This window comes from Micropterus salmoides, unplaced genomic scaffold (genome assembly GCF_014851395.1).
Source record: "Micropterus salmoides isolate LMB-PRFRI ecotype aquatic unplaced genomic scaffold, ASM1485139v1 Ms_hic_scaffold_2, whole genome shotgun sequence".
In the NCBI taxonomy this organism is placed as follows: Eukaryota; Metazoa; Chordata; class Actinopteri; order Centrarchiformes; family Centrarchidae; genus Micropterus; species Micropterus salmoides.
In genome coordinates, this window is record NW_024041150.1 from 51,726,300 (window position 1) to 51,750,526 (window position 24,227).

A 24,227-nucleotide genomic window follows, 5' to 3' on the forward strand; every position below is an offset into this window, starting at 1 on the left:
GAATCTGGTTCGTTTATTTTGCCTCCAGGTCACCGCGCATGTCACATGACTGAAAACTATGAATATCATATTCCAATCGATTCTTAAATAGGTAGTAATATTTATTCAGCTATAACCTGTGGGACAAAGTGCAGGTGGCAATTGTGGTGTCCGAACAATAATGCTGCGATGATGTGTTGACAGGAAACCCGCTTGACACTGTTCTTGATCATAAAAGTTTATTAAATCAAGAGTCCAGCAATTACAAGCTCTGCAGCAGGTTGGAGTGACCCAGCCAGTCGGTCTCTCTGTATGTCAAACAACGCTTATAGGATATGTTTAGGTATCTGTTAGGTACCATAGAGGGGTTTGAGTCTGCAAAATAAAAGGTCAAACCCATAGAAGGGTACAGTACTATTCTCAGGTAACAAAAACAGGGGTTAGAGGTCAAATTCTATAGAAGGGTTCAGTCCCTACATAACCACCAATCACTGCTCTCCCCGTAGAAGGTCTCTGACCCTCTGTCCTGCTGCTACAGTGCTATTTTAAACTGTTGTGAGTCAAATGCATAAATTTGGAAACTACACAATAACTGAGGATGAAAATATGGGTCAAACAGATCAGTTTACTCATGGACCTGTGTGTGAAGTCATAATCTAGAGACCAATATGGGATTTTTAAAAATTATTATAAATAGTACTTTCAACAAAAGTACAACAAAATATATCAAGCTTTTGATAAATAAAAGTCAAATAAAACTACAGAAAGAAATGCTAAAAGATATGATTTGTTATAAATTATGGCATGCTACTACTAATGAACATAAAAGTAAAGAAGTGTATTGTGGGGGCAAGGAAAATAGAAACTATATAAAAATTACCCTTATATCCATAAATCATATCTAATGTTATTGCTATAACAATAATGACGACAACATTTTTTATATTTATATATAATTTTTTTTGTCATGCAGTAGTTATTACCTTACATATAATCTGCCACAATGACTACTTTCTAAAACATATCGTCTATGATACATTGACTGTTTAATTAAGCTAATACTAATGACCTGTGGTCAGCAGACATCGCCTTATATTCACGTCTGTGTTGGCTTGACCACTCCTCTCTTTATGGTGAACTTCTTATCCTCTGCTCCATCTGGTGGCCACTTACACGTATTGTTTTACCAATTCATTACTGAGTTACTACCTGCAACTTCGAGATTTCACACTAACGTTTCACATTTAAAAGAAGAGGTAACGTTAGAGAACTTTGTCAGGCAGGAAGCCGTGTTAGACACTTGTACAGCTCACGTTTATTCACTAGTCCGCTCTGGTTTAATCATTTCTGACACGCCGACTGTAACTAGAAACAAGCAGCTTGCAGATATTTAGATTATAGTTAATAAACTATAGTTTAATCGCTCATTAACGTTAGTGCTCCTCCACTGATAAACATGGCATTGACTTTGTGGCTAATTTAGCAACAGGCAGCGTTAGCTGCTGTAACGTTATATTTAGAAGTAATGAACTAGGGAGAAATGAGAGGACCATTCACTTTAAGTGCCGCCTTGTTTCAGAATAAATCTACAATCATGTCTGTCAGCGTAACGTTAGCCTCCACCACTCACCTACTGTAACATGAAACATCCTGCAGTGACCTGGGAGAGTGCAGTGAACAACGGGAGGGTTAGCAAGTCTGGTATGAATGTTTTCAGGAGAGGAGAAGTGATAAGGGTTGTTTTAATTATTATTTAAGTCATGTAATTGATGTGACAAATTAACAACTCACCTTGAAAAGTGAGAGCTAGTGGGAGCTAGGGAGCTCCTCACCGTAGCTCCAGCAGAGCGTCTCTGAGCTCCAGGCTGTGTAAAACGGACTGGGGTGCAATAAAAAATATGAAAAACACACTTCAAAGCAGTTAGTAGGCTTACTGTAAAAGCCTGTAGGCCTACAAAAGCCTAAGGCAGGGTTAGGCAAATAAGTCTGACATCGGGCCAAAGTTTTGTCAAGCAGTTACATGGCGAGCCAGAAGAGAGTCCAATTATTTCAAATCCTTAAATGTCTATTCGTATGTTTAGCTCAATTGGTAGGAATGGGACTTCCGTTGGGAGGGTTGTATGATCGATTCCAACATACAACGGATATTTATATTTTTTATTTTTCTGCTATCAAAGCAATCTGGCTGCTGGACATATATTATTGCTGGCGGCCAGGTTCTGGCGCGGGCCGCCTATTGCCAACCACTGGCTTACGGCTTTTAATCAGTCTCTATAGGATGATATCGCTATAGACAAAAGTTTCTCTGTATCACCGCAGCAAACATGAAGCAGCCTCTAAAACAGTCTGTGGGATTTCCTACAGATGGTGATGTCTTTTTCCAAGAGAGCTGATTGGTCAGTAGGCGGTGTTTTGAGTTGATCTCTTATCTGGAACATAACCTGCTCCGGTTAGCCGTTCAGCATAAGTTACCATGGAGATCTATCCTGGTTGTGGTACAGAAAACCCAGGGTTAACCCTGAAGTTACCTGGATAAGCTCAAATCCTGCTTTGTGGTACAGGCCTCCGGACAAGCTGTCAGGATGATCATCCACTGTGGAGTGGGCTGCTGGGCTGGGCCTCGAGGAGCAGCGGCTGGAGACGCAATATTTTTTCATAATGAGTCTTCCAGGGACCCTGGGCACTGCCATTCACGAATGCTGAGTATTTGGATTTGGCTTGCCAGATGGCTAATGGACATGAATCTTCGTCATGGATGGGACTAACGAGCAGCAGGGTAAGTTAAAGCATGTACACAGACAGTCCAGTTTCTCTCATGTCGGGAGCTTATTCTTTGCTAATAAGACAACACGAGGAGATGAAATGAAAAACAGCTCTCTTGGCTCTGATAGTTTAAAATGAAGCGGCGTGAACACGTTGGTGGCGTTTAAGGGCACCAGTCTGAGTAAAGGTTTTCTCACAGTGGCCACAGCTGTATGGTCTATCCCCGGTGTGAACACGATGGTGGCGTTTCAGGGTACCAGAGTGAGTAAAGGTTTTCTCACAGTAGCCACAGCTGTATGGTCTATCTCCAGTATGAACACGTTGGTGGGTATTTAACGTACTTGATGTACTGAAAACTTTCCCACATTGGTCACACCAGTACGGTTTATCTCCAGTGTGAACACGTTGGTGGACATGTAGGTGACCGAATGAAGTAAAAGCTTTCCCACATTGGTCACACCAGTACGGTTTCTCTCCAGTGTGAACACGTTGGTGGACTTTGAGGTTACCTAATGCACTGAAAGCTTTCCCACATTGGTCACACTTGTGAGGTTTCTCTCCAGTGTGAACGCGACAGTGCTTTTTTACTTCGTCTGATGTAGAGAAAGTTTTCCCACAGTGGTCACACATGTATGGTTTCTCTCCAGTGTGAATACGTTGGTGGACTTGTAGGTTCCTAAAAGTAGTGTAAGTTTTCCCACACTGGTCACACCAGTACGGTTTCTCTCCAGTGTGAACACGTTTGTGCATTTCTAGCCTACTTGATGTAATGAAAGCTTTCCTACATTGGTCACACCTGTAAGGTTTCTCTCCAGTGTGAACACGCCGGTGGACATTTAGGTTCCTAAAAGTAGTGAAAAGTTTCTTACGTTGGTCACAGCTGTTCGGTTGCTTTTTGTGAACACGTTGGTGGACATTTAGTCCACCTGATCGAGAGAACGCTTTCCCACATTGGTCACATTTATATGGTTTCTCTCCAGTGTGAACTCTCTGATGAATCTTCAAATACCAACATGTTGTGAAGGATTTGTGACAGAGCCGACAGCGGTGACGTTTGTGTCCACCTCTTCCTCTCCGTTTCTATATTGACAGACAGACATACAGAGAGGACAACAGTTAGCTCGCTCCACAATGTGCGACAACATTTAGAGCATGTCTGTGGAATAGGGCTGAACGATTTTGAGGGGAAAAATGTAACAGTGATTTTTCTGCCAGATATTGCAATTACGACCCGATTAGCGTTGTTTTATTGAAGTTTTGCTAAAGTTCAATATTCACTGCCAGTCCATTTTTGACGGAAGCCCCGTCAAGCTGCACAAAGTCAGGTTATGGTTGAAATAGCATGATCAGCAGAGGGCATGCCTAGGACACAGAGAGGGGGAGCAGTGTAGACAAAAAACACACATCAATTATTTTTACCTAGATGTGACTTATTTTCTACATAGAAGTGCTGGACTGTAGTCATGAATACAGTAACAAGCAGACACTGTGACTATGCACTCCTTGTTCAACTGTTATTTACTGTAAATTATGACTGCAGGAGAGGCTGCAGGTGGTCAAAATCTGCTGACGCTGTGACAGTGCACACTCTGTTCTACTATTATCATGACTACATGAGGGACTGTTGATGTGTTAGTCGGCTGATATTAAGACTACATGTTTCAGCTTCCAACCTCTGGTTATTACAGCCTGTGTGAACTTTGAGTGAACTTGCTGTACAGAAAACCAACAGATACTGGGTGTGTAAAAACACATCAGATAGATGGTGAACTAGAACGCGACAGATGCTTTGCAAATTTGATACAGATAGATGAGCAGAAACGCGACAGATGCAGCCAACACAACATCAAGATTACAGTAAGAAACCAAGCATTAGTGAAAGATGCAGCAGTACATATTGTGTGTCAAATTACGCATGTATAACTTTTAAAAAAGTACGGTGAGACTAAAGTTGAAATATAATGGAGGACTTCTTAGCCAGTAATGTAAAAATATAGAAAGTCAACAACACAGTAATGAATGATAGCTGGAGACGGAGAACAGTGTTAATTTGGTAAAACAATACGTGTAAGTGGCCACCAGATGAAGCAGAGGATAAGAAGTTCACCATAAAGAGAGGAGTGGTCAAGCCAGCACAGACGTGAATATAAGGCGATGTCTGCTGACTACAGGTTGACACCATCCTCCGACCTGCAGGGATGTTGTACGGTTTTACCCCATGTAGGGGTGGGCGATGTTGCGATATTAGATTGTGAATGATTAAAATGTCACCGTGGTCTGCCTTTTCAGAGAGATTGTTAGTATCGTGCTACAGTGCACAGTTTATCAGTTTTAGTTCTATGGCTGATACACGTAGTTGACAGCTGCTCCGTCAACATTGCAAGTCAGCTGCTTGCGTCCTCAGCGGTCTACAAACGCAACACTGTAACTGTCGGCGGTCATAAAATTAACATTAAAAGTTCCCCGTGTCTCCCGGCTCTTCTGCCTCAACGCTCTGGGATTTACGGGCAACGACACCGCGCTCAGCAGCCTCCCAGTGAACACAGCATGAACGGGACCGAACACAGAGGCCGACAGGGAATATAGTACCGATGTGTTTTACAGAGTTTGTTGATGGACAGATACATTTACTTTTCGCTAAACCGCTAACTGTATCTGTAGCTAGTTAGCTCAGTTAGCAGTGCTGCTAGCTGTCCTTTATTAGCCGAGTCAGAACCGGGTCGTGTTGTCATGTTTTTAAACACGCAGAAGCAAACAGCACATTCATCTATGGCAAAATCAAATCAAACAATATTTATTAAAATCTTCGAAATGTTATAAGAACAAATGAATCAGTATTTTGTTGTTTAACTAACTCATTAGGCAACATTGCAAACAATTACTAAAGGAGTATTGTTTTTCTCTTTTAAAACCAATAACTTGCAAAATAGTCTTAAAAACCAACAGGAAAATTAATCGTGATCCTGCCTGAAATAAATCGTGATATGATATGTTTGGCATATGGCCCACCCCTACTCTCATGTGAAGTCCATCGCTCTCCGTCTGTTAACTTCTGCCACACTTCTCTCATCCTGCACCCTGTTGTTGTTTTCGTTGATGCCTAAAAAAATAAAAGCGCACAAGCTGTCTGTCAGAGCTAGATCAAATGAATGACGTGTATTTGATTTTATTTGATAATTTTTATACAAGCATTATTCTGTTTGAAATAAATAAACTGTTTCATAGTAGTAGAGAAGAAAGCAGATGATTGGACTCGCCTTGCACTCTTTCTAAACCAAACAAATCAGTCACGGTAAGCGCATCAATTAATGTAACCCTTTGAGTAGCCAAGGGCATCACTTTGTGTTGAAAAGAGGTGGGAGCAGATTACGGCTGTGAAGAGACACATAGTTCGCGGGACACCATGATACGCGATGTTAGGTTCACGGGAACGAGACAAAAAGATCCTTAAAAAGTGTTTTAAAGATATTTTTAATGCCGAGAAATATGAGTCAACCCCAGGAAATTTAGCTCATTAAATACTTAATTTCCAGAATTCTGGTGAACTTTTCTGCACCAATTTATGGTGGAATTTTTTTTATTTATGTAAAAGGAAACATATTCAGGTGGCAGGTGCGAATTCAAAGTATATCAATATGATAGGATGTAAGTAACTGCAGCTGCATTCTGTGTTGCTTTCAGATCTGTTTCTTCTGTAAATCAACTTTTCTCATGTAATATCATCCTTACTGAGGAAACACACATGTAGGCATGATTTAGTCTTCCCTCCTCTTTTGTCATCCTCACAGGGAGAGAACAGAAAACTTGGCCAAAAAGAAACTACATGCGATTTTTGGGTCATTTTATAATCACTAGCTTTTTTTAGCTTAAAGGTTCAGTGTGTAAGATCTAGTGTCATCTAGTGGTGAGGGTTGTGAATTGCAACCGTCTGTCCAGTTTACCACTGCCCCCTAACCTTTCACAGAGCGCAGGACAGCTACGGTGGCTGACACAGCACAAAAGATGAAAATATATAACTACTTCTTGTTCTAACATACGTATTCAACACAGTGAACAGACTCTGCACTGCCTGAATTCTACCACAAGTACAAAAAGAATAACGTAGTGACGAAACGCGCTCTGTGTTTGTCCGTTTCCAGCTGCTGTAGAAACATAACGATGCAATGTGCCGACGTCCATGGTACATTTATATGTAGATATAAATGGCTCATTCTAAGGTAATAAAAACATAATGGTTCATTATGTAAGGTCTTTACACACCACTGAAAACATAGTTATGGATCTTATATTGCATTTCTGTCGATAGATCCTGAGAAATATTACAAACTGAACCACCAACTGCACCACTGTTTCCCACAGGATGGTGGGTGGGCCTCGGGGGATCCAGGGGTACGAACCGCTGGAAGAAAATTTTGTACATTTTAAAGTTAAATGCATTAATTTGGTGCAACATTAAGAGGCTATCTATGGAGAACTTGTAAACAATGTTGTGCTCTAACAAAATATTTGACCATAAACCCATCGTAGAGCTTTAAATGGTGATGAAACACCAACAAAAGTCAATAAATGTATTTAATGTAAAGTAATTTCCCTAACATTTTATTGTTGTTTTTTTACTTTAAATGGACACATGTATACTTTCTGTGAATATAATCCAATTAATCTTATTTCCATCCTGTATAGACAGCTTATTTTGAAAACCGGACGTTGTCACATGTGTATCCTTAACACGTGTGCGCTCCAAATGTAGGCGTGGCTAGCTTAATCGCCTTCTCACAAACGAGTGACAGAAACAGACCGTTACCGAAGTTACCTCAAAAGAAAAGTAGTTGTCTCAAGTCGGATGCCAAAGTGTGCGAGTTTACAGCAGCTCAAAACACAATGTTAGAGGTCTGAAACATTATTATGAGATGTGTGTAAAACTATTTTAGGTTCATTTTGAGACTGTGGCGGGCCGCCATGGTCTCGTTAATTAATTGGAAACACTGATGCACATTTGTTTCTTCTATATTTTAATGTGCAAATAAACCTTATTAAAAAGCATTTTCATTTGTTATTTAACTGCAAGCTATATTTCAGAAAGTTTTTAACACATTATGCTTTAGGAAAGTGGTGTGCACCAGGGGCGATTCTAGGATCAGACCTTTAGGGGTGCTCAGCCCCTAATGAGAATGCAGCATGCATACAATGCCTTGCAAAAGTGTTCACCAATCAGCAGAGAGTATAAGCAGGTCTGCTAGAGAGGAGCTGTTGCAGAGCGGGTCAGTCAAGGGCGTGACTTTGTGTTAAAAAGTTGTGGAGGCATAAGGAGGATACATTTGGGTCATGAGATGTGATGATGGACCAGAAGAAGATTTTTGGCACGGTTTAGATTAAATATTTGATGCTGAAATACAGTATATGTGCGAGGGGTCTGGGGCTCCTCCCTCAGAAGATTTTGAGCATTAAACTCATAATTTCCTGCATTCTGGAGACATTTTCTGCTCCACTTTTACGGTGGAAATGTCTTTTTTTATATGAGGGAAAACTAAATTGTGTTGCAGGTTTTCTTTTTGTGCAAATTAATATTTTTCTCAAAGCATTTTCATTTGTTAGTTTACATTTCTTGATGCTGTTTTTCAGAACTGTTTTAACAAATGCTTTCAAAAAGTGATGTGAACAAAATCAACCATTTCAAAATGTGTCCCCAGCATTCTCAGTGTAAATGTGTACCAGTCCTTCTTACTCCTTCAGAGGAGGGAGGGTGTGAATTTTGGACTGAACTCGCCCCAGATGGAAAGTAACTCCTTCGATCGGTGCCATTCAGCCAATCAGAATTCAGCAAAAACGAAGATCAGTCCAAGTTGAGAGGGGCCGCTCGTATTATTATATGATTGTTGAGTTGGAGGCTAGCCAAATTATGTCCTTTTACTTCATAAAAAATAGCTATCCATGTAATATTTATACTAACTAGAGAATCTAACAGTTAATGCACATTTGGATCAGATATCAGCTGCCGTTTTTATGCAAATCTGCAGCTTGTTTTCCTGGTCTAGTGTGAAGATACTGTTATTTGGCTGTGAGCATCCTGGTGGTCCAGCCTGCAGCCTGGTGGACTCTGCCCCCCCTCCCGTCGTATCTAAATAAGATAGAATGGCTGCGTGACAGTGACTCTTGACGTTTAAACTTCACTTGCTTCTAAACTGTAAAACTTTGACGTTTAAAAGTTCAGGATGTGTTAAAGTACTAACTATTCTGTCATGTGATCATGACCTGGACACGTGGAACAATAAACACAACTCGGCATTCAAAAAAAAAAGATCGCTTGAGTGAATTTACTTTCTGTGATTGAAAACGGCTTCTTTCGTATAACTCTGTGAAAGTGTGACGTATCCACCTGATTTTTCCCTGTTCTGTTAAGTACTGTGGACTGAATGTGCTGAGGTAGTTTGGCATATCAGACGTGTACGGGCTCAGAGAAAATCGCTGTGTTTCATTTGTCCTGGCTCTCCCCTATTTATTGAACTCAAGCTGAGGTGATCACTGGAGGAGCGCTAGATGTCTTTTTAGTTTTAATAATGAACGTTAATGTCTCATGTCATGAGGAACTGTAAAGTTCTCCATTGTTTACATGGCTCACGGGTCAGGAAGGAGGGCCCCAAAGCACAATACTGATTAAGGCTCTTTGACCACAGCAACTGCAGTTTGTGTCCAGGAACCAACATTTATCTTTTTCTGGTGAGGACAAAAAGTGAAGAGACCATCTGCTCACTTAAATACAAGGACAGAGGAGGAGCGCTCTATAAGTAATAATAATAATAACTTCAACAGAGGATGTGTTGAAAAGCTGAGCACAGTGGAGGAAAACTAAACTCCAGACAGACTCTGATCTCCACAGATACTATTTAGAGCTGAAACCTGCACGACGATCATTCAGAGAATAATAACGCAGGCAGACTGTTTGTCACTGTGATAAACTCACCAACACACGAGGAAATATAATGACTCTGCTTCACTTTTCACCAGCGCGCTCCCGACACAACACGGGCACGCGCCGCACTGAAAACTCACAGCACAAAGAAAAGAGAAACGCTCGTGAGTTTTTCTTTCAGCTTCCTCTCTTCAAGATGAAAACAGGAACCACGGAGACACTTTGGAAATCAAACCACGTCAACACAAACCCTGGAGCGGGTTTTCAGGCTCTGATCTCTAACAACAGAATGAACGGATGATACACGGACCCTCGAGACTCTTCCTCGTGTCTTTAGTCTCGTGATGAAGTCATGAACACTGACCTGAACATCGGCGCTATCAGAGCACGAGGCTGCTGTTTGGCTCATGTGGTCCGGGTTCTGGTTCTCCATCGTCCTGCAGGTCTCCGCTGTGACTGGTGGACCGTGTTGTCCTGGACTGAGTCTGGATTCTGGTCTCGGAGCTCTTCAGGCTGAGGGCCTTTCCGGAAGTAATTCCTCTCCGTTTGCGCGTTCACGCTGAGGCCGGAGTGGTAGCGGGTTCCTCCAGTGCTGCTTGTTGAAGGTGTGTAACAGCCTTTGCTGCACGATGGGGAACCTTTCTTTCAAACGTGGGTTCCGTGTGACTTCGCCTGTAAACATGTTGGATTTTTAAATCCCGAAACTACACTAACATTTCTATATCACCATTCACAGGTTAACAACAGAGCTAATAAGAAACTACACTAACATTTCTATATCACCATTCACAGGTTAACAACAGAGCTAATAAGAAACTACACTAACATTTCTATATCACCATTCACAGGTTAACAACAGAGCTAATAATGTGTTTAATAAAAAATGCCCGATAAACAAAATAAAATATTTGTATTGAATCTTTTAATCTCACACGAAAATCTTCAGCCAAAACAAAAGTATTACACAACTAGATACGCAGGGGGATCACAAACAAGCAACAAAGGGATTAAAGAAAAATATTTAACTGTTTTAATCACTTTACTATTCTTCAGACCAGATGATGCTACAATAAAATGCTGGATTTCTACTTTGAAATGTTGTATGTGTGGTTTGTTTTTAAGACCATTTGTAATTAAAAATATTGGGAAACTGTTTCTCATCCTAAACAGGTCATCCTCACAGGTAGGATTAGTGACCAAATGAGTTGTGGGAAACGACTTCAGGGTCATTTTTTAATACTTTTGTTTAAAGTAAAGAACAGAAATGTTTGTAAACTTTCGATCAATAAAGTGAATTGAAAGATCTCTTTTTCCTTTAGTGGCGAGTCGTAAACCGTCCAAAAAGACGACAGTAAGAAGTAGAAAACGAGTGAGTCTGTTTAAACAAGTCACTAAACTAGACTAAAGACTCCCATACAAAGGAGTCCAACGAAGGTTAAAATGAAGGGCAACTGGACTTGGTTGAAGCTACTGGAAGACGTTTCGTCCCTTATCCAAAGGACTTCTTCAGTTCTGACTGACTGGCAGGGAAACTCAGCTATTTAACCTCAGTGGGGTCGTTATTGAGGTTATATATATATATACTGAGGTTAAATAGCTGAGTTTCCCTGCCAGTCAGTCAGAACTGAAGAAGTCCTTTGGATAAGGGACGAAACGTCTTCCAGTAGCTTCAACCAAGTCCAGTTGCCCTTCATTTTAACCTTCGTTGGATAACTATGACCTGGATGACTGAGAATCTTCATAGACATCATACAAAGGAGAGAATCTGCACGTCCAGCCGATCAACCCAGCTACACCTGAAGAAGCTGCAGCCGGAGGCTCCGTGGGTAAAATCAGCTGACAATTGATGTGAACAGCAAATAAAAATGTACAGAGAAGAGTTTAATGATACCAGAAGATGAAACCAACAGAAAGACAAGCTTGTGGCGGTAAACTTGCAACAGTGACGAACATGCCAGATACCGCAGGCTGTTAAAAGTACCTTTTTATACAGTTTATGGTGCAGGCACATAACCCACAATGTTCAAGTTAATGCATTACCACCTGTGACAACCAACTGCAGGGCAGACTTGCAGTACATTTCTGAATGGTGGAGTAGAGTCTCGCTTTAAGTCCACAGACAAGTCTCGACAATGTCTACCACAAACAACAATAAGTGCACAGAATAACCGAGGGGGAAAAAAGGCGTGCACTTTTGTGTTGCTTGCGCATTTAGCTGCAATCAAAACCATACAAATAGTCCTTTTTTTCCCACTGCAATTTGGTTATAAAAACTATCGATTGATACTGGTTTGACAGGAGATGTTTTGATACTCGATACCGGGCAGTTTCGGTCGACACCATAAAGGTATCGAGTAGCGATACTCATTCCTAGTGCCTATTCTTAAAATATATTATTACAACAATCAATATCAATCTTAAAATAAAATATGTCACTTTTTCATAAATTAATAGCTGAACCAGTCAGCGTCTTAAAGAAATATTTAAATCTAACCAAAATAATTTGTTGAAGTTGGTTTAGCGCCATCAGACTGCTGTGATGATTTTACTGAAGTCAGCTGTTCTGATGAGGTTTGAATGATCTTTATTGTTATTACACAGCTTTAATATTTTTGCTCACATGCTGTTTATTCCATAATAAACTGTTGTTTAATGAAATAACAACAACCTTACTGGGCTGCTGATCTTCCATTATAGCAGGACTGGTTGTTTCTATTAAAGGTAACAGGACACAAACCCTCTGCACACAGTTTGCTCCTCCAGTGACTTTAAAGTGAAAACTATCATCTGTTGAACCAACTGAAGCTCCTCTGCTGCCTCCTGCTGGCTGCTTCCTGTCACTGTCAGTCTGTTCGGCCCTCAGGACAAACTGGAGAGCTCCTCACAAAACATTCACATTAACACAACAGCTGCATTTACTACACTGCTGTACTCAAGTACAACACTCAGGTACTTGTACTTTACTTTCTACTTCTGCTCCACTTCTCAGAGGGAAATATTGTACTTTTACTTCACTACATTTATCTGACAGCTTTAGTTACTAATTTATTCAATGTTTTATTTATTGGAAGTTTTCTGGTTCAGGATATAAACCCTCCACACCAGACGTTCCACTGCACAGTACCAGCCCGACTCGCCTTTTTAGGTTTTCCATTAGGGAAAAGTTGTACCTGCTACTCGGCACTTTTTTTTGTATCACTTCCGTTGAGGTTCCAAGCGAGTTGAGGCGATACTAACATATATGGAACGCCAAAAACATCACAACATGCCACTTTCCTAGCCCGTTTTATTAAAAAACAGCATAAAAAGCGCCGTTTGAACGCTCAGTTATTTTTATGGTGTTTTGCCATTAGGCCACATAAAAAGCGGCGTCCTGAACGGTTCGTGTGCTGTTGGCTGACCCCAGTATTTAAACTGCCTTCTAATGATCACATTGGATCTTCTGGAAGACTTCATGGACTCCTCTGAACCAGACGTTCTCCCCGTTTCTTATTCTCTTACATTTACTTCTGGCATCTGAGCTCCTTTACTGATTTTCTATTCACTCTTTCCTTCTAAACACATTTTCATCTCTTGTCCCTCCTTCATTTCACCTGCTTACACCTGCAACTTCTTCTGGAGTCCCTGGATCACCAATATGCAGTTAATCCAGCTACTGTCCCTCGCTGTGATGCCTGTCCTTCCTCCTCTAACTCATCTGTGGGACAAAATAGTCCCTCAAACACAGTCAAATCAGCTGACATTAGCTAGCGAGTAGTGATGAGTGGATGAAGCATTATGAAGCTTTAAGCTAAGCAAACACAGCTGCATCTTGTGACGTGTAAGACTTATAGCAACACTTTTAGACTGGGACTGAAATGCCACCATAACTCGCTGATACTAATAATTTTAGTCAAAAAGGTTTTTGTATTTATGAGATTCAGACATGTGATGTGATTGGACAGGGATATTCATTAAATTAGACAATTATTGCTTTTGTAACATTAGTACAGGAGCATCTAAAATCTGAATTTTTTTTTTGAATATGGTGGAAAAGTTAATTGTGAGCACCAGAACCAGAGTGAGAGATTAAAGACTCTTGCAGGTGTTTTGAGTCAATTAGCTGATAAGAGAGCTCTTCTCAGGTCGACATTTCTGTATAATAATTTATTCTGAAATTCTAATAAATTTTGGGTTACTATAGTTTTGATTCTATGAGCTGTAAACCCGACACATCCAGATTAAACCGAAAAAAGGCTTGAAATATTTATAAGCGTATATATTTGAATTAAATTATGGAAGAAAATGAACTTTTCCAATTTATTCAATTATTTTACAGCAGATGCATCTATAGGCTACTTGGTATATTTGTCATCAGGAGGAAATGTAATCATACTTTCTAATCTTTATCGCCATATTTCTCAATTATTCTCTCTTCTTATCCCACTAATGTGCAGAGATCAGCTGGAAAATGATCATTTGAGACAAGCTCAGACACAATTTACTGAAACTGTGCAGCTTCACAGGAAGGAAACAAGCCTCAGAATCAGCCGAACATCTCTAATAGCGAGATAATTTCACCTAATAACATCTAACTAGCCAGCAATACAGTCACTGAACTCAAGTGTTACAGCTGCGGACTCACAAACCTGAAACACTTGGTTCACTATCTGACGCTGCTTCTCTCTGTGAGGTTTACCTCTCCATGTAAACAACGTTATGTCCATAACATCAGCTGGTTAGTCAGCAAGCAAGCTCGCTCGCTGAGGGGGCGCCAGTTAAACAACACAGACAAGACAACAGCCTCCTATCACGACGACAAAGAAGGAGAGTTCCATTTTTCTTCTTCTTTAGTGTTTATTAGCGGTTGGCAAACCGGCTGAAAGATGCATTAAAGACGGAGAGAAAAGAAACAAAGTTGAGCTTATTTTAAAAACCTAAAAGTTAAGCCCAAATAGCCGTTCAACATGACTGGCGGCCGCAGGCTCCCAGTGAGAAACTGGTCACTTCATATTTTTGTGAAGTGGCAGGAGATATTTTGGGTTTCTAAGTTGGCGCCAATGTAGAGGCAGGTTTGATTATAAGCTAATTATTAATGTTTTTTAGAAATATTAACGTATTAACTATAAATATTGACTTTAATATAAATAAATCATAAATAAAATGGGCACCATCCTGGAATCAGGGACCAAAAATCAAATGTGAAGACATTTCTGTCCACATTAAGAGTTCACTGATCCTCACAACCAACCACATAATACACAATTATTTTGTATTTTGGTGTGAGATCAAAAGAAGAGCGAGGTGTGGGTGGTTATGTCCCAGTCTGATACAAAACGTGGAGCACAGCTGGATTTTTTTTGTGTATATGTGTGAATCCTCGTAGAGCGTGGGAGGAAGAAAGGCACGGCAGTGACATGGAACCGATACAAAACACGAAACGTGGAGCGAGGAAGAACCAACCGCAAGAATCAGGACGCAGTGGTCCATTAACAACACGGTAATCCTCCACAGAATATTGTCCACAATGAAATTTGTACGTTTACAATGAAACAGATGTAAAAACTAGTCTCGATAGCGATAATAAAGCGTCAGTCCATGTAGGAAATCCAGCAGAGCTGCTCTCGTCTCAGATTCTGACAAGGATCGGGGTAACGTACTGGCAACGCGGTCAATGCACAGCTGATCCTTCGGCGGCAGCGAGAGGAAACAGCGGCGTTGACTCTGAAGAGAGGCTTTTCTTCTCTCTGTAAAAGAACAGTGCGTCTGAGTCTTCTGTCGGTATGAAGACGTTATGTTGGGAGTAACAAACTTCCTTCAGGATCCAAGCGGCTGGTGAGTTTAATGAATCCCTAAGGGCAGGACTAAAGTTTATAAAATCTAAATAAAATTGGTGGAGGCGACATTATTATCAGAGCGGTTTTTAACTGATCGGTGGTGGAAATTGTATATTTCCTTAAGAAGAAACAAATAAAGAAGTTACAACAAACAGTTGTCTTTGTGATATTTATTAAAAGAGTGTCATACACCAGAGGGCGATTACAGAGTCTGACCCAGAGAAACAGATAAGACATTTAATGCTACAGACGTATATGTAGAATACATGCACTACAACGTTAGACACAGTTTACTCATGGACCTGTGATTGTAAAGCCACAGTCCCACACAGCAGGCTATTCATTATTTTCTTTCTGTGGAAAATGTGTCTGACTTTTAGACTTCTATTCTAAAATCTTGCTCATTTCATATTTAATAAAATGTGGTCAAAACACATTAAGACTATAAGCAGAAAATATTAACAAACTCACTTTATTTGTTCCAGCTGCACCCCTGTCATCCTCACTCAGAAACATTCACATCAGCTCCAGCACGATAACTACGATCCAATCAGTGCGACTAATCACAACATGACAGATGACTGTTCATTTAGGTTACAGCTTAATACAGATTAGTTTGATTTAAACGGTGATTACTGAAGTTGTAGCCCACAGTAAATGTTTTAGCCTGACAACCTGACAGTTGCCTTAATGTCCACAGAGTCAAATGAAGGACAGCATCACCCATATATTTAATTCTGAGGGTGACTCGCAATGTCCACAGATCGCTGCCTCTGTCCAAAAGCAGTCATGTGGAAGACCATGTTTGGGTAACGAACTAATACAACCATGATTTAGATCGTTTTGTTTCCTTCTGCCAATGATCTGCAGCTTTGAGATCGACACAGTATGAACAAGGAAATGAAATGGCGTGTCAAAAAAGCCGATTCAGGCTCCACAGGAGGGGAAGAGTTAAGGTTGATTTCTACTCCTGCGTAGGGTCTACGCACGTAGCCAGGAATTTATACTTATTCTTAGCGCTCCGTTAATTTAGCGGCAGGTGTAGCCTTTTCAAATGTTACCGACCGAATGGATCACATTCTGATAGAGGAACGAGTCATTTTGCTCGGGGTCGATCCACCGTGTTTCAGCACGCTGTTTTGGCCGCTAGTAAAAGTTACTTCAAAGCACGGGACACTTCCTGTTGGCTCTGAGGCATTGCAAGACTACCCAGCCGACCAATCACAGAGCTTACTGTCCGCGTCGACTTGACGTGTTGTTACATTTTTGAGGACATGCATGTCAGGCGACGGCGTAGCCCCCTATGCCGTCGATTCGACGCAGAAGTACACTTACAGTTGAAGTAAACCTCCTCCGAGGAGATGACAACTGAGCCCGATCCATTGCAGGGCTCTACGCTAACCTTTTTTGGAACACAGCAGAAAATGTTCAAGTAACTATTGATTATATACATATTGACTCTACGTGTGTTGTCTTCTCCTTGTGAAACCATTGGAGGAGTACGGAAGTGAAGACCCTGTTATCTGGTCACTCGGCATCGGCCTTAATAATTTGTAAAGGATTTCTAAAATATTGAAACAGATATTTTGAAAATTTGATACATTGAAAAAAGCATTTAAAACACTCACAATAAACGTTACTGTAATTGGTGCTTATGTAGTTTTTGAACCAGGGACGGATTCACGATCCACCAGCAGCACCCACACAACCCACTACACACCTGATATAAACAAGACTACTGAATAGTATTACTATAACTTTAGTAAAACCAGGGGAACGTGTTGCTCTCAGGAGGAGGCAAGAAGGAGCACATACTGGCACACCTGATCTTTCTGATAGGTTACTTGCACATTGTGCTCGTAAATCATTTTTCCGGTATGTTTGGCTCTGTTCTGGGATCTCCCTTCCACGCGCCTAAATGGAAAGCGCCCAAAAACAAAAACACTGCACATGGGTGGAGCAAGTCCGCCGACCTGACAGTAGTTTAGAAGTAGTCCCTGGTGTCCTCAGCTGTGCGCGTATGCGTCCGCTTTGAGTACATTCGAGGCTTTAGCGTAAGCTTGCAAGCTTACTACATTAAAGATAATTAATGTGACTTAATTTTTACAAATAAATGACACTTGGCAACCAAGTCAGGCCCCTGAACCAATCCTGCAATCAACTATTTGACAGGAAGTTGTGGGGATGTTTCCCCAGAGCTTTTCTCAGCTCAGGGAGAGATTGTGGCAGAAGAAAGAACAAAAGGAACCCACAGAGGAGACTGGAACTGCTCTTCACAGCGATCTCTGACGGACAGTGATACCTCCGATGCTGCCAGAGGGAAGTAATCGCCAGGCGTCACAGGCCTGCACCCGGGGAGGAAAACAGCCAGCTGTGCCAGGAAAACTTGACTTGCCAGGGCTTGAATATAGTTTGTGCTGGCGAGCGATGAATGGATCCTGACCAGTTGTCAGGATGATTATCCACTGTGGAGTGGGCTGCTGGGCTGGGCCTCGAGGATCAGCGTCTGAAACTGGACAGGTGTCCAGTGCTTATGAGCTGCTTGCAGAAGAAGCAGCAAGCGCAAGCAGACTATAGCAGCTTATATAAGATACCTTATATTCAAATTAACAACTAATGCTAAGAGAGGAATTAGCTGATGGGCTTGGATTGAGAGCAGAGCTTGACTTCATTGCCTGCCTGAGCTAACACTATGCTTGCTAATAAAACAACACAGCTATCAGGGCAAGAGGAAACAGCTTGTTTGGATCTGAAAAATGTTTAAACCGAAGCACTGTGAATGCGTTGGTGGCGTTTAAGGTTACCAGACTGAGTAAAGGTTTTCTCACATTGGTCACAGCTGTATGGTTTATCCCGGGTGTGAACACGTTGGTGGACAATTAATATACTTGATCTAGAGAAAACTTTCCCACATTGGTCACACCAGTACGGTTTATTCCCAGTGTGAACACGTCGGTGGATATTTAGATCACCTGATGCAGCAAAAGCTTTCCCACATTTGTCACAGCCGTATGGTTTTTCTCCAGTGTGAACACGTTGGTGGATTTTTAGTCTCTCTGATGTAAAGAAAGACTTCTCACACTGGTCACAGCCATACGGTTTTTCTCCAGTGTGAACACGTTGGTGGACTTTAAGTTGACCTGATGTAGTGAAAGCTTTCCCACATTGGTCACACTTGTAAGGTTTCTCTCCAGTGTGAACACGATAGTGCTGTTTTAATTCATCTGATGTAGCAAACATTTTCCCACATTGGTCACATCTGTATGGTTTCTCTCCAGTGTGAACACGTCGGTGGACATACAGACTACTAAAACTAGTGAAACATTTCCCACATTGGTCACACCAGTACGGTCTCTCTCCAGTGTGAGCACGGCGGTGCTTTTGTAGGGCACCTGATGAAATGTAAGTTTTCCCACACTGGTCACAGGTGTACGGTTTCTCTCCAGTGTGAACACGTTGGTGGATTGTTAGGTGACTTGACTGAGTGAAAGCTTTCCCACATTGGTCACAGCTGTACGGTTTCTCTCCAGTGTGAACACGTTGGTGGATTCTTAGGTCACCTGATGTAGTGAACGTTTTCTCACACTGGTCACAGCTGTACGGTTTCTCTCCAGTGTGAACTCTCTGATGAATCTTTAAATACCAGCATGCTGTGAAGGATTTGTCACAGAGCTGACAGTGGTGACGTTTGAGTCCATCTCCTCCTCTCCGTTTCTACATTGACAGACATACAGAGAGAGAAGACAGTTAGCTCGCTCCACAGTGACATCCCACTATTCAGAACCATAGATGACATTTAGAGCATGTCTGTGGAACACACCCCACAATGTTCAAGTCTGACTAATGCATTACCACCCGTGAAAAACCAAACTGCAATGCAGACTTGCAGTGCATTTCTGAAGGGTCAAAGAGAGGCTCACTCTAACTCAACGCAGATAGCACACAAGTCTTGCTGATGTCGGACTGAGATTGGAGACAGAAGTGGACTGTTGCATCTGTATTCTAAATACACATTACAATGTTAGTGCACAGTAGTGGTTAGAGTACTTACTTTTAAAAATATTGTACTTAATGGTAGCCAGTTAGTCTGAAACAGACACTATATTTATACAAAGAAAGGAATAACTTCATTACAATAACTCATTTGACAGACATTTTTAGCAAAAGCTAATAGAAGATATCGCATCAATGGGGTAAATACCTAGGGAAAAAAGTTCAGTCAATACAACATAGTTCTAAGGGGATAGAAGAAGAAATGTTAGAGGTTAGGAGTTAGCTGTGTTATAAGAGGAAGTGTTCTTGGAAGAGATGAGTTTTGAAGAGCTTCTTGAAGTTAGAGAGGCACCACCTGCTCTGATGGCGTGTGGTAGCTTGTTCCACCATCGTGGTGTCACAGATGAGAGTAGCCGGGACTGGGATTGCTTTGTGTGAAGGGATGGCAGAGCCAGGCGGCGTTCATTGGAGTAGCCTAGAGGCTGGGAAGGAACGTAAACTAGGTAGATGGGTGCAGACCCAGTAGTCACTCTGTATGCAAGCATTGGTGACTTGAATTTGATTCGGGAGGCCATAGGTAGCCAGTGGAGATCACTGAGTAATATCAAAAACCAGATGTGCTGCTGCGTTCTGAACCATTAGTAAGGGTTTCACCGCACAAGCTGGAAGACCTGCTAGGAGGGCATTGCAATAGTCGAGCCGAGAGATAATCATGGCCTGTACCAGAAGCTGGGTGGCGTACTGAGTGAGGTAGGGCCTGATTTTCCTGATGTTGTATAGAGCAAAGCAGCACAGCCGGGAGACAGCAGCAACAAGGTCTGAAAAGGACAGCTGGTCATCAATCATGACACCCAAGTTTCTCACCACTCTGGTTCGAGTGATGGTAGAGGAGTCAATTTGTAGTTGGATGTTATGGTGGATAGATTGCTTGGCTGGAATGACCAAGCGTTCAGTCTTAGAGAGGTTTAGTTGAAGGTGGCAAGCCTTCATCCATGCGTAAATGTCCAAGAGACAGTCTGAGATCTGCGCCAAGATGTCATCTGCGTAGCAGTGGTAAGAATAGCCATACGAGCGAATGATCGGCCCCAGTGAGGTGCTGTAAACTGAGAAGAGAAGGGGCCCTAGCACTGAGCCTTGGGGCACCCCTGTGGAGAGGAAGTGGGAGTAAGATAATTGTCTTTGCCACAAAACATTATAGGAATTCCCTGAGAGGTAGGATTCGAACCACATGAGTGCTTTGCCGGACATGCCCATTGCTGAGAGCGCGGATAGCAGGATCTGTGGTTGACTGTGTCAAAGGCAGCTGAACCAAGAACCAAGCATTGGGCTGCAGCTTTAGCTGACCTGAGGGCTTCTGTTACAGACAGAAGAACCGTTTCAGTAGAGTGGCCACTCTTAAAACCAAACTGATATGGATCTGGGAGGTCATTCCGTGAGACAAATTCTGAGACCTGTTTGAACTGCCCTTATTGACTTCAATAGTTTTGGATAGAAATGGTAGAAGTGAAACTGGCAGACAATTCTCATCTTGAGTTGGGTCGAGGGAGGGCTTTTTGCGCAAGGGTGTAACCTTAGCCCTTTTGAAAGTGGTCGGGAATGTTCCCGAAGCCAGAGTATTTATCACATGAATGATTGCCAGGACCACGGTAGGAGATTCGTAGGAATCTGTTCCAGTGGGCATGTAGTAGGACGGCTATGGGTCAGGGGTCCTGATACTTCGCTCTCTGTGAGAGGAGTAACAATGAGTGTGAAATGCCATTGACCTGGGAGGAGAGAGGAACAGATGTAGTAGGACTGCTACATGTTAGCCTTGGTGTTGAGCCTTTTGCACCAGAAGCAACTGACAGCCCTTAAGGTCGCCATTGTCTTTGGTTTTTTGCCCTTTTCTTTCAGCGGCTTTGAGATCAGTACGGAGCGCGCGGATGGTATCAGTTAGTCTCAGGTGGGACTGTTTCTGGCGAGCAGGTTTGGTGGATAGAGGACACAGGCATGGCACTACCCAGACATGAGCTCAGTGTAGAGCAAAGAGATTGTGTTGCATTATTGACCTTAAGTGAGGAAAATGTGTTGAGGGGAGGTAGAGCGGAAGCTACCACTGAGGCAAAGTGAGTGGGAGACAGGTTGCAAAGGTTGCGTCGTTGTGAGACATAAGATGCTGGAACAATGGACTGTTCCTGTAGGCATACCATGAACTGGATGAAACAGTGGTCAGACATGTGACCTTGCCAGCTTTGCGGGTCGGGGGGCTGAGAGCCTGTATTAGATCAAGGACTGAATCGGAGACAGGAAGTCTGCAGATTTTCATTTGTCTAAGTGAATGTTCACGTCACTGAGGACAAGTAACGTCATGCTCTGGGATTGAAGACAGCAGTGTCTCTAGCTCGTCCACAAAGTTACGCACTTGTCCTGGTGGACGGTATGACAATCATAGAGACCTTTACCGGAGCGGATTCCGAGACAGCATGATATTTGAAGGAGGCATATTGATTTGGGTGCAGCAGCTGTGTGAATTTCCTTTTGTTGGAAATTAAGAGCCTGGTCCCAGGTGTGGGTGAAAGAGTAATTGGTGGACAGCGCAGCGGGGATAGCAGAGTTTTCTGGTTTGATCCAGGTCTCAGTGAGTGCCAGTAGCCTAAGAGATAATGTATTAACATAAACAGTGATAAAGTCAGCTTTGTTGACTGCAGACTGGGTGGGTGGTGTCTGTTTTAAAGGCCAAAATTACAAGAGGGGACCAACAATAATAATTTTGTAGTAGACAGGGTTTCATAAAGTTTATACTGTGTCCCCTAAACCTATATATTTTTTTAAGGGACTGTGGGGCAGATTACCCGCCACCCAGGGGCGGCTTGTTCATTAGGGCGACGCACCGCCAAGCCGGGAAAAGCAGAGGATATTTTTCTCACACTTTCTACCACACTGAGCTGTGACAGCTGAGTCCCGCCTCTTTTGGGGCAAATTCAGTCTGGTTGAAAATCGCCCAGATCGCTCTCATAGACTTTCATGTAAAGACAGTTTTTTTCAAGCTGCGGCCGCTGCAATGCAATTTCTGCGGGTTCCAGGAGGGCTCGCACTTACGTGTTTACATCTTGCGCCCTGTTTCTGCTACCTGAAAACGACTCGGCAGTCCTCCAGCTTGTTGACGTCATTACGACCAGCAGCTGTAGAAAATGTACATTCAGGCTGAAAATTCAACCGTGGTGTTGTGTCGGGAGATGCAGTGACTTTAAGGTAAGTCTATAAGGAGAGGAAAAGTTTGCTAGCCACTAGGCTAATTTATGCTCTGTAAAATGCCAGAGGCTAAGTTAATAACTGACTGTAAAAAAAATATTGATAGTTATTAAAGCTGCACTTGTAGTGCGTGGGGGCATTAGGTGGCCGCGTTGCATATTCTGGAGCTCTGCTGGTGCGGTGAATTCGCTATAGCACGAAGGTGTTATATGTCACTTCCTGTATCCCCTTTGTGGCGCTAAATAGCACTTGGCGCTATGACTATAAATATTGGCGCGTAGATGTGTTCAGGGTGGGACTCTCATCCTACATATAAAGTTTTGTTCAGATGTGAGCATGTACACTGAAGTTACAACAACTTCCTGTGTCATGGCGAAGAGTTGACGCCACGCCATGGACACGCCCATCAACGAAAACTCAGATAGCACAACTTTTCATCTTCAATGCCTTTAGAAGGCACAGCAGAAAGTCGAAGTCGATCCGAATAAATCCCTAGGAGGAGTTCGTTGAAGTACGGAGTGTGTAAATAGTCCAAAAATTGCCGTAAAATTCAAAATGGCCGACTTCCTGTTGAGTTTAGGATATGGTTTCTTGAGGCTTTTTTGTGCGTCTTGATATGATACATGTCCCATGTGGACGAGGGGCAAATTTTTTCCAATTTTCTAGGTGGCGCTAGCGAGTCATTTTGCAACACCCATGCGCGAAACCCATAAAATATGAAATTTTTCACCACTTCTGACATGTGTGCAAAATTTGCTGAGTTTGAGTATGTTTAGGCCTCCAAAATTGAGCTTACTTTGCAGAAAGAAGAAAAATATATATAATTACAGTTTCAATAGGGACCTCTAAATATTCAATAAATGTTTGATTTTATTCACTTGAATCAACATGATTAGACTTAATTTTTAATAAGATGTATTTTGTTGAAGAAAAGGACTGAAAAATTTTACTTAATTTTACTTAAATAGATATTTGTTGACAAAGATTTTATCATAAATGTTTTGTATGTTCTACCTCAGATTTGTAAAGTGATCCACTGTTTGGCTTCAAGTGTTGAATATAAAGAAGATTTTAAACCACAATTAACCATCAGGTTTCTTCAACTTTAACTCAGGAGCAAAAATCAGCCTTTAAACTGAAAAGAAATAACAATTTGATACTTATCGTGATATTGAAAGATATGAAACATACTGTGATAACATTTTTGGCAATATTGTCCAGCCCTAGTTGACGGTGTCGCTACGGAGCAATGACGTCATGAATGAATCGATTATTAAATTTGTTGGCAACGAATTTAAAGCCGTCTGGTGATGGAGACGGTCAGGGGACGCACAGCACAGGAGATGGGGGAGGCAGCGCATAGAGAAAAAAGCCCCATACTACAGATGAACCGCGTACAGCCTCGGTGTCTGACATGTTGAGATAAGATCCCACAAGAGAATAAACCAAATGCAAGATAGAGGACTAAGCTAAACCGCTCAACAGTTAGATGGTTCTCTCTCAGAAGTCCCATCCCCAGGAGCAATAACCCTCTC

General features: G+C 42.0%; 3 protein-coding genes across 3 annotated transcripts in view; 1 reads left to right on the top strand and 2 right to left on the bottom strand.

Annotated features, from left to right (window-relative positions):
- Positions 1-10,259, bottom strand: part of LOC119912754 (zinc finger protein 420-like) — a 27,230-nt gene extending 16,971 nt beyond the window's left edge. Inside the window, exons 1-3 of the mRNA XM_038732043.1 lie at positions 10,017-10,259; positions 3,000-3,822; positions 182-191 (exon numbers count right to left, since the gene is read on the bottom strand). Coding sequence (XP_038587971.1) covers positions 182-191; positions 3,000-3,822; positions 10,017-10,085 — 902 coding nt within the window. The 5' untranslated portion in view covers positions 10,086-10,259. The remainder of the gene's footprint in view (positions 1-181; positions 192-2,999; positions 3,823-10,016) is intronic.
- A 5,364-nt stretch (positions 10,260-15,623) lies between these two features.
- LOC119912034 (zinc finger protein 239-like) lies at positions 15,624-21,324 on the bottom strand. The gene is made up of 2 exons (XM_038731008.1): positions 21,307-21,324; positions 15,624-19,182 (listed from the first exon to the last, which is right to left on the bottom strand). Exons 1-2 carry the CDS (start codon positions 21,322-21,324, stop codon positions 18,229-18,231), a joined length of 972 nt encoding a protein of 323 aa, XP_038586936.1. The 3' UTR covers positions 15,624-18,228.
- Positions 21,325-21,383: 59 nt separating this feature from the next.
- The window catches only part of LOC119912035 (multifunctional procollagen lysine hydroxylase and glycosyltransferase LH3-like), a 10,550-nt gene continuing 7,706 nt past the window's right edge, over positions 21,384-24,227 (top strand). The window contains 1 exon segment of the mRNA XM_038731009.1: positions 21,384-21,403. Coding sequence (XP_038586937.1) covers positions 21,384-21,403 — 20 coding nt within the window.